This window comes from Platalea leucorodia (assembly GCF_965183815.1).
Source record: "Platalea leucorodia genome assembly, contig: HAP1_HAP1_SCAFFOLD_743, whole genome shotgun sequence".
NCBI classification, from domain to species: Eukaryota; Metazoa; Chordata; class Aves; order Pelecaniformes; family Threskiornithidae; genus Platalea; species Platalea leucorodia.
Window position 1 is genome coordinate 1 of NW_028120908.1, and position 10,523 is coordinate 10,523.

General features: G+C 71.9%; 1 protein-coding gene across 1 annotated transcript; it reads right to left on the minus strand.

Moving 5' to 3' along the window:
• Window positions 1-1,388: 1,388 nt before the first annotated feature.
• On the minus strand, window positions 1,389-10,299 carry LOC309604400 (multifunctional procollagen lysine hydroxylase and glycosyltransferase LH3-like; the record flags this gene model as incomplete). The annotated part of the gene is made up of 8 exons (XM_082339346.1): window positions 1,389-3,134; window positions 4,145-4,264; window positions 4,787-4,903; window positions 5,563-5,667; window positions 7,114-7,179; window positions 8,232-8,345; window positions 9,194-9,335; window positions 10,174-10,299. Coding segments are annotated over 8 exons (943 nt in total), but the record flags the coding sequence as incomplete, so codon positions are not given.
• Between the last annotated feature and the right edge of the window lie 224 nt (window positions 10,300-10,523).

Genomic DNA, 10,523 nt, shown 5'->3' on the forward strand with positions numbered 1-10,523 from the left:
ACCCCAAAATGGAGGGGGGGACCCCAAAACTGGGGGGGAACCCACGATGGGGGGGGAGGGGGGACCCCAAAAGTGAGGGAGAAAGGGGGGGGTCCCCCAAAATTGTGCGCCCCCCCCCCCAAAGAGAGGAGTTTTCACCCCAAAGCTGGGGGACCCCGAATTTGGGGGGGGAGGGGGAGGGGGGGTCACCCCCAAAATGGGGGTGCTCCCCTCCCCCCACCCCTTCTCCCGTTCCTGGGGGGTTTTGGGGTGCCCCCCCTCCCCCCCCCTGCATGGAGCTGTGTGTGTGTCCCGGGGGGGTCCCCCAAATCCCCCCCTCCCCCCCAAACCGGGGGGTGCCCCTCCCCCATCCCCCCCCCACCCCCCCCCCCCGGGGCGAAGATTGAGGATTTGGGGGGGGCCCCCCCCTCCCCCATCGCCTGGGGGAGGCTTTGGGGGGGGGGGGCGGGTGTCACTGCCGCCCCTCCCCCCGCTCGGGGGGGGGTCTCCCCTCCCCCCCGACCCCCCGGTGGGGTTTTGGGGGGGCCCCGCGGGTTTGGGGGGGCCCCGGGGGGGTCCCGAGTCCTGGTGTGAAACGTGTACAATAAATACATCGTCTGTGAGCGGCTGGGGCGGCGCGGGGGGAGGGGCGGGGGGAGGGGCGGGGGGAGGGGCGGACCCCGAAATGGGGGGGGGCGGGGCGGGGGGCGGGGCGGGGGCGGGGCGGACCCCGAAATGGGGGGGGGCGGGGCGGGGGGAGGGGCGGACCCCGAAATGGGGGGGAGGGGCGGACCCCGAAATGGGGGGGAGGGGCGGGACGGGGGGGAGTGGCGGAGCGGGGGGAGGGGCGGACCCCGAAATAGGGGGGGGAGGGGCGGACCCCGAAATGGGGAGGGAGGGGCGGACGGGGGGGGAGTGGCGGAGCGGGGGGAGGGGCGGACCCCGAAATAGGGGGGGGGGTCCCGAAATGGGGGGGGGGGGGTGAAATGGGGGAGGGGCGGACCCCGAAATCGGGGTGGGGAATGGGGGGGACCCGAAATGGGGGGGGACCTGAAGTGGGGGGTGGTGGGGCCAAAAAGGGGGGGGTCCCAAAATGGCGGCAGCCAAAAAGGGGGGGAGGGGCGGAGATGGGGGGGGTCCCGAAATTGGGGGGGGTCCCCAAAACCGGGGGGGGGAGGGGCGGGAGGAGCCCCCGGGATTTTGGGGGGGGGGGGGGTGTCCCAGAAGTGGGGGGAGGGGCAATGGGGGGGTGACGTCACGGGCACGCGGAGCGTCGCGCAATGACGTCACAGGGGTGGGGGTGGGGCGGGGGTGAACCCCGATAGTTTAATACGCGTGAATCGGGGGGGGGGTGGGGTGTCCGCTCGCCCCTCCCCCCCCCCCGAGATCCCTCCCCCCTCCCTGACGTCATCGATGTCCCCAAGGTCCCCATTTGGGGGCCACCCAGGCCGTGGTGGCGCTGGGGGGGGAGGGGGGGGGGCAGCACCCTTGGGTGCTGGGGGGCCCCGGTGTCCCCAAGTCCTGGGGGGGCCCCGGGGGGGGGAGGGGGCCGAGGTGGGGGAGGGGCCGGTGTCCCCGAGGTCCCCGCTGTCCCCAGGGCCATCGTCCGGGGCGGGGGGGGTGCTGGGGGGGGGGGGGCAGCGCCCTGGGGTGCGGGGGTGTCACCGAGGTTCTGGTGTCCCCAGCGTCCCCAACGTCCTGGGGGTCCCCGGCGTCACCGATGTCCCCAACGTCCCTGATGTCCCCGATGTCCTCGGTGTCCCCAACGTCCTGGTGTCCCCAACGTCTTTGATGTCCCCAATGTCCCCAACATCTCTGATGTCCCCAACGTCCTGGTGTCCCCAACGTCCTTGGTGTCACCGACGTCCTCGGTGTCCCCCATGTCCTGGTGTCCCCAACATCTCTGATGTCCCCGATGTCCTCGGTGTCCCCCATGTCCTGGTGTCCCCGACGTCTTTGGTGTCCCCAACATCACCGACGTCCTCGGTGTCCCTGACGTCCCCAATGTCCTCGGTGTCCCCAACGTCTCCGATGTCCCTGGCATCCCTGATGTCCCCGATGTCCCAGTGTCCCCGACGTCCTTGATGTCCCCAATGTCCCCAACGTCTCTGATGTCCCCAATGTCCCCGGTGTCCTCGGTGCCCCCAACATCCTCGGTGCCCCCAATGTCCCTGGTGTCCCCAACGTCCCTGACGTCCTTGGTGTCCCTGACGTCCCCAATGTCCCTGCTGTCCCTGGCGTCCTTGGTGTCCCCAACATCCTCGGTGTCCCCAATGTCCCCGATGTCTCTGATGTCCCCGACATCCCTGATGTCCCCAGTGTCCCCAATGTCCCTGGTGTCCCTGGCATCCTCAGTGTCCCCAACATCCTCAGTGTCCCCAATGTCCCCAACGTCTCTGATGTCCCCGACGTCCCCAATGTCCCCAATGTCCTGGTGTCCCCGACGTCCCCGGTGTCCCCAATGTCCCTGGCATCCTCAGTGTCCCCAACATCCTCGGTGTCCCCAACGTCTCTGATGTCCCTGACATCCCCAATGTCCCCAATGTCCCCGACGTCCTTGGTGCCCCCAACATCACCGACGTCCTCAGTGTCCTCGACATCCTCAGTGCCCCCGATGTCCCCGATGTCCCCGATGTCCCCGACGTCCCCGGTGTCCCCGATGTCCCCGATGTCCTGGTGTCCCTGACATCCCCGACGTCCCCAGTGTCCCCAATGTCCCTGGCATCCTCAGCGTCCCCAACATCCTCGGTGTCCCCAATGTCCCCAACGTCTCTGATGTCCCCGACGTCCTTGGTGCCCCCAACATCACCGACGTCCTCAGTGTCCTTGACATCCTCAGTGCCCCCGATGTCCCCGATGTCCCCGACGTCCCCGACGTCCCCGTTGTCCCCGTTGTCCCCGGTGTCCCCGACGTCCCCGATGTCCCCGACGTCCCCGGTGTCCCCGACGTCCCCGATGTCCCCGTTGTCCCCGGTGTCCCCGGGTCCCGGGCTCGGCGGGGCTCAGGGGTCGAGCAGGGTGAGCAGGGCGTAGCGGGGGGCGGCGGGGGGCAGGGCCTCGGGGCGGTGGGTGAGGCGCCCGGGGTGCAGCAGGGCCCAGCCCGGGGGGGGGGCGGGCGCCCCGCAGCCGTAGCGGGGGAAGCGCCAGCCCCCGCCCTGCCCCAGCGTCAGGGCCAGGCGGGCGCCCAGTGCGCCCAGTGCCCCCTCCCAGTGCTCCCAGTGCCCCCAGTGCCCCCTCCCAGTGCCCCCAGTGCGCCCAGTGCCCCCTCCCAGTGCTCCCAGTGCCCCCAGTGCCCCCTCCCAGTGCCCCCAGTGCGCCCAGTGCCCCCTCCCAGTGCGCCCAGTGCCCCCTCCCAGTGCTCCCAGTGCCCCCAGTGCCCCCTCCCAGTGCCCCCTCCCAGGGCTCCCAGTGCTCCCAGTGCGCCCAGTGCCCCCTCCCAGTGCTCCCAGTGCCCCCTCCCAGTGCTCCTAGTGCACCCAGTACCCCCAGTGCCCCCTCCCAGTGCTCCCAGTGCCCCCTCCCAGTGCCCCCAGTGCCTCCTCCCAGTGCCCCCAGGGCCTCCCCGCAGTGCCTCCTCCCAGGGCGCCCAGTGCTCCCAGTGCCTCCCCCCAGTACCCCCAGTGCCTCCTCCCAGTACCCCCAGTGCCTCCTCCCAGTGCCCCCTCCCAGTGCACCCAGTGCTCCCAGGGCACCCAGTGCCCACCAGTGCCCCCAGTGCCTCCTCCCAGTACCCCCACTGCCCCCCCCAGCACCCTGGGGTGCTCCCAGTGCCCCCAGGGCCTCTTCCCAATGCGCCCAGTGCCTCCTCCCAGTGCCCCCAGTGCCCCCTCCCAGTGCACCCAGTGCTCCCAGGGCACCCAGTGCCCACCAGTGCCTCCTCGCCCACCAGTGCCCCCAGTGCCTCCTCCCAGTACCCCCACTGCCCCCCCCAGCACCCTGGGGCACTCCCAGTGTCCACCAGTTCCCTTCCAGTGCCCCCCCAGCACCCTGGGGTGCTCCTAGTTCTCTCCCAGTTCCCCCCAGTGCCCCCCGTTCCCTCCCAGTGCCCCCCAGTTCCCTCCCAGTGCTCCCAGTTCCCTCCCAGTTCTCTCCCAGTTCCCTCCCAGTGCCCCCCAGTTCCCTCCCAGTGCCTCCCAGTGCCTCCCAGTGCCCCCAGTGCCGGTACCTGGGGGGGCCCGAGGGCCAGGCTGAGGCTGATGGTGGCCGTGGGGGGGCTCGGGGTGGGGGGGGCGGGGGGGGTGGGGGAGGGGCGGTACCGCACCACGGCGCTCAGCACCGCCCGGCCCTGCGGGGGGCGGGGCTCAGGCACGGCCACGCCCACCCGCCGGCCACGCCCCTTCCCCGCTCCCCCCACAGCCACACCCCTTCCCCATAGCCCCGCCCACCCCCAAAGACCACACCCATTCCCGAGCCCCCACCCCTTCCCTGTGACCACGCCCACCCCGCATGGCCACGCCCCTTCCCGCAAGCCACCCTCTCCCCAGAAGCCCCGCCCCTCCATAGCCCCACCCACCCCTCAAACCACGCCCACCCCTCGACCCAAAGCCCCGCCCCATTCCCAAGCCCCACTCCCTCCCCAAACCACGCCCCCTCCCTTTAGCCCCACCCACCCCAACCCCTCCCCCTTCCCCACCCCCTTTCCCAAGCCCCACCCCCTCCCCAAACCACGCCCCCTTTAGCCCCACCCCCTCCCCAAACCCCTCCCCCTTCCCCAACCCCCACCCCCTTCCCCCCACCCTTTCCCCCACCCCTTCCCCAGGCCCCGCCCCCTCCCCAAGCCCCGCCCCCTCCCCCAAGCCCCGCCCACCTTGGGCTGGTAGCCCGGGAAGAGCCTGCGAGCCACGGGGGGCAAGAAGCGGCGCAGGGCCCCCAGCCAGGCCGGCTCCAGCCCCAGCGGGCCCAGGGCCACCGCCTCCGCCCCCGCCTGCCACCGCGGCCACCTCAGCCCCGGCGGGGCCACCGGGGCCGCGCCACGCCCCGCCCCCACCCCGCGACCCCCGGGGCTACCGCCGCTGGGTCTGGGCCACCAGCAACCCCCCCGTCCCGTCCCGGGGCCAGCGTCGCCACCCTGGGGCCACCAACCCCTGTCCTGGGGCCACCACCTCCACCCCGGGGCCACCAACCCCCATAATGGGGCCACCACCTCCACCCTGGGGCCACCAACCCTTGTCCCGGGGCCACCAACCCCCATAATGGGACCACCAACCCCTGTCCTGGGGCTACCAACCCTTGTCCTGGGGCCACCACCTCCACCCCGGGGCCACCAACCCTTGTCCCGGGGCCACCAACCCCCATAACGGGACCACCAACCCCTGTCCTGGGGCCACCACCTCCACCCTGGGGCCACCAACCCTTGTCCCGGGGCCACCAACCCCCATAATGGGGCCACCAACCCTGTCCTGGGGCCACCACCTCCACCCCGGGGCCACCAACCCCCATAATGGGGCCACCACCTCCACCCTGGGGCCACCAACCCCCATAATGGGGCCACCACCTCCACCCTGGGGCTACCAACCCTTGTCCCGGGGCCACCACCTCCACCCCGGGGCCACCAGCCCTTGCCCCGTGGCCACCAGCCCCCACCTCGTGGTGGTCCGGGCTCCAGCGCCCGTAGAGCTCCGCCTCCTCCAGCACCTCCGCGCAGAACTGCTCCGAGAAGAGCGGGAACTGGTAGACGTCGGGACAGGGCTGGGGGGGACAACGGGGGGTGGGGGACCCCGAAACCTCCAGGGGGCCCCCGAAACCTCCAGGGACCCCCAAAACCTCCAGGGGGCCCCCAAAACCTCCAGGGGGCCCCCAAAAGCCACCCCCCACCCCCCCCCCCCCGCAGGGTGACAGGGCCCCTCCCGGAGCCAGGAGGACCCCAAGAGGTTCTCACAGTCTTCTCCAAGGGGGGGGGTCCCCAAAATCCATCCATGGGATTTGGGGGGGTCCCCAAGGTCCCTCCCTGGCTCTGGGGGGGTCCCCAAGGTCCATCCTTGGGTTTGGGGGTCCCCAAGGGGTCCCCAAGGTCCACCCATGGGATTGGGGGGTCCCCAAGGTCCCTCCCTGGGTCTGGGGGTCCCCAAGGGGTCCCCAAGGTCCATCCTTGGGTTTGGGGGGGTCCCCTGGGGGGGTCCCCAAATCCTTCTCCAGGGTCTGAGGCATCTTAGGAGGCCTCCAAGATCCACCCATGGGTTTGGGGGGGTCCCCAAGGTCCCTCCCTGGGTTTGGGGGTCCTCAAGGGGTCCCCAAGATCCACCCATGGGTTTGGGGGGGTCCCCAAGGTCCCTCCCTGGGTTTGGGGGTCCCCAAGGGGTCCCCAAGATCCACCCATGGGTTTGGGGGGTCCCCTGGGGGGGTCCCCAAATTCTTCTCCAGGGTCTGAGGCATCTTAGGAGGCCTCCAAGGTCCACCCATGGGATTGGGGGGTCCCCAAGGGGTCCCCAAGGTCCATCCTTGGGTTTGGGGGGTCCCCAAGGTCCGTCCCTGGCTCTGGGGGGGACCCCAAGGTCCCTCCCTGGGTTTGGGGGGGTCCCCTGGGGGTCCCCAAATCCTTCTCCAGGGTCTGGGGCATCTTAGGAGGCCTCCAAGGTCCACCCATGGTCTGGGGGGTCCCCAAGATCCATCTCTGGGTTTGGGGGGTCCCCAAGATCCATCCTTGGGTTTGGGGGGTCCCCAAGGTCCCTCCCTGGCTCTGGGGGGGTCCCCAAGCTCCATCCTTGGGTTTGGGGGTCCCCTGGGGGTCCCCAAATTCTTCTCCAGGGTCTGAGGCATCTTAGGAGGCCTCCAAGGTCCACCCATGGGATTGGGGGGTCCCCAAGGGGTCCCCAAGGTCCATCCTTGGGTTTGGGGGGTCCCCAAGGTCCCTCCCTGGCTCTGGGGGGGACCCCAAGGTCCCTCCTTGGGTTTGGGGGTCCCCAAGGTCCCTCCCTGGGTTTGGGGGGGTCCCCTGGGGGTCCCCAAATTCTTCTCCAGGGTCTGGGGCATCTTAGGAGGCCTCCAAGGTCCACCCATGGGATTGGGGGGTCCCCAAGGGGTCCCCAAGGTCCATCCTTGGGTTTGGGGGTCCTCAAGGGGTCCCCAAGATCCACCCATGGGTTTGGGGGGTCCCCAAGGTCCCCCCCGGGTCTGGGGTCCCCCCGGCCCCGGTACCTCCTGGTAGAGGTTGTCCTCGAAGATGCGGCTGTAGTTCTCATGGAGGTACTTCTCCTCCCAGTCCTGCAGGGGGAGAGGCACTGGGGTTACTGGGAGGCACTGGGAGGCACTGGGCTCGCCCGGGGGTTGTGGGGCAGCTGCAGCAGGTGGGGGGGCAGGGGAAGTGGGGGGCACTGGTGTTACTGGGGGCACTGGGAGGCAGCGCGGGTGGCCGGGGGGTGCCGGGGGGTTCCCAGTCGGTGACTGGGGGGTTCCCAGTCGGTTACTGGTGGTGACTGGTCTCACCCGGGGGTTGTGGGGCAGCTGCAGCAGGTCGGGGGGCAGGGGAAGTGGGGGGCACTGGTGTTACTGGGGGCACTGGGAGGCAGTGCGGGTGGCCGGGGGGTTCCCAGTCGGTGACTGGGGGGTTCCCAGTCGGTTACTGGTGGTGACTGGTGGTGACTGGTCTCACCCGGGGGTTGTGGGGCAGCTGCAGCAGGTCGGGGGGCAGGGGAAGTGGGGGGCACTGGTGTTACTGGGGGCACTGGGAGGCAGCGCGGGTGGCCGGGGGGTGCCGGGGGGTTCCCAGTCGGTGACTGGGGGGTTCCCAGTCGGTTACTGGTGGTGACTGGTCTCACCCGGGGGTTGTGGGGCAGCTGCAGCAGGTCGGGGGGCAGGGGAAGTGGGGGGCACTGGTGTTACTGGGGGCACTGGGAGGCAGCGCGGGTGGCCGGGGGGTGCCGGGGGGTTCCCAGTCGGTGACTGGGGGGTTCCCAGTCGGTTACTGGTGGTGACTGGTCTCACCCGGGGGTTGTGGGGCAGCTGCAGCAGGTCGGGGGGCAGGGGAAGTGGGGGGCACTGGTGTTACTGGGGGCACTGGGAGGCAGCGCGGGTGGCCGGGGGGTGCCGGGGGGTTCCCAGTCGGTGACTGGGGGGTTCCCAGTCGGTTACTGGTGGTTACTGGTGGTGACTGGTCTCACCCGGGGGTTGTGGGGCAGCTGCAGCAGGTCGGGGGGCAGGGGAAGTGGGGGGCACTGGTGTTACTGGGGGCACTGGGAGGCAGTGCGGGTGGCCGGGGGGTTCCCAGTCGGTGACTGGGGGGTTCCCAGTCGGTTACTGGTGGTGACTGGTCTCACCCGGGGGTTGTGGGGCAGCTGCAGCAGGTCGGGGTGCCGGCGGGTGCTGTTGTAGGCGCCGCTCACCAGGAGGTGCCCGAACTCCTCCCGGTTGGTGACGTGGAGGAAGAGCCCCTGGGGGGGGGGAGGGGCGGGGGGGGCACCCCCGAAATGGGGACCCCTCCCCCCCACCCAGGGACACCCCCCCCCCTCCCCCACAGGGACCCCTCCCCCCGCCATGGGGAACCCCAGAATGAGAACCCCTCCCCCACCCAAGGGACCCCCCCCCCCCCATGGATCCCCAAAATGGGGACCCCTCCCCCACGCAGGGACCCCCTCCCCCACAGGGACCCCTCCCCCCGCCATGGGGAACCCCAGAATGAGAACCCCTCCCCCACCCAAGGGACTCCCTTCCCCCATGGATCCTCAAAACGGGGACCCCTCCCCCACCCAAGCAACACCCCCTCCCCCCCATTTGGACCCCCCCCCCCAAATGGGGACCCCTCCCCCCCCCCAGGCGCCTCCCCCACCCCCCCAAAATGGAGACCCCTCCCACACCTAAGGGACCCCTCCCCCCATGGACCCCCAACATGGGGGACGCCCCCCCCCCTCCAGGGACCCCTCCCCCACAGGGACACCAGAAATGGGGACCCCCTCCCCCCCCCCGAGACCCCTCCCCCACCCAGGGACCCCTCCCCCCCCACCATGGGGAACCCCAAAACGGGGACCCCCCCCCCCAAGCGACCCCCCCCCCGACCTCCCCAAAATGGGGACCCCCTCCCCCCACTCAAGTGGCCCCTCCCCCCCAGGGACCCCTCCCCCCCCCCCAAGGGAACCCCCTCCCCCCCCCTCCCCCACCCTTGGGTGCCCCGGGGGGGGGGATTTGGGCTCGGGGGGGCGTGGCCCGATGGGGGGCGTGGCCCGGGGGGCGTGGCCCGAGGGGGCGTGGCCCGAGGGGCGGGGCCCGGGGGGGCGGGGCCTACCCTCTGGCGGGCGTGGCTGCAGAAGGCCATGTCGGGGTCGGTGTCCGGGCGGGAGAAGATGGGCCCCTCCCCCAGCGGCCCCCGCAGCGCGGCCCCGCCCACCAGGTAGGCGTGGCTTAGGTAGGGCACGTTCCACACCCCCCTGTAGCCCCGCCCACCGCACAGCGTCAGGGCGGGGCCCGGCGGGACTCGCCCCCCCCCGGCCCCGCCCACAACCCTCTGCTCCCCCCTTAGGGGCGTGGCCACCCCTGCTGGGGGCGGGGCCAGCCAGGGACACGCCCCCACCTTTCCGGGGCGGGGCCTCAACAGAGCCCCTCCCCCTTGAGAGGAGCAGGTGGGGGCGTGGCTCCGGGGGGCGTGGCTCCGGGAGGGCGTGGCTCCCACAGATGGGTGGTGGGGTCCCCAAGTGGGCGTGGCTTACAGGGGGTGTGGCTCCCGGGGGGCGTGGCTCCCGAGGGGGCGTGGCTCCCAGGGTGGGGGTGTGGTGTGGTTCTCCCATTGGCTGTGGCTCCGTGTGGGCGGGGTGGGGGGGCGTGGCTCCGGGTGGGGTGAGGTGATGGGCGTGGCTCCCTGAGGGGCGTGGCTCCAGGCAACCACTCCCAGTGGTGCGGTTCTCCCATTGGCTCCGGGTGGGGCGTGACTAGGGGGGCGTGGCTTTGGGCGTGGCTACCGAGGGGGCGTGGCTGCCCACGACCACTCCCAGTGCTCCCGGGGGGGGGTGGGGTGTGTGTGTTTCTCTCATTGGCTGTGGCTCCCCATGGGCGGGGTTGGGGGGGCGTGGCTCCGGGTGGGGCGTGGCTCCGGGGGCGTGGCTACAGATGGGGCGTGGTCCCCGAGGGGGCGTGGCTCCCCAACCGCTCCCGGGGGGAGGGTGTGTCTGTGTGTGTTTCTCCCATTGGCTGTGGCTCCCTGTGGGCGGGGTTTGGGGGCGTGGCTCGGGGGGGCGTGGCTCGGGGGGGGCGTGGCTAGCGGGCACTCACCGGCGCTTGCCCTGGACGATGTCGACGTAGTCCTGGGCCCGGGCGTAGTAGCCCTCGGGGCTGAGGGCGCCCCAGAAGTTGGACCAGAGCTGGCCCGGGCGGGAGAGCAGCGGGGCCAGCACCCGCCTGCGGGGGCAGGGGTCAGGGGTCACGGGGGGTCAGGGGTCACGGGGGGTCAGGGGTCGCGGGGGGTCAGGGGGCGCGTCCCACGGGGGCAGTTGGGGGGCAGTGGGGGGGCAGAGGGGGGCAGTTGGGGGTCCTAGGGGGGCAGTTGGGGGTCCTAGGGGGCGGGGGGGGCAGTGGGGGGGGCAGTTGGGGGTCCTAGGGGGCGGGGGGGGCAGTGGGGGGGG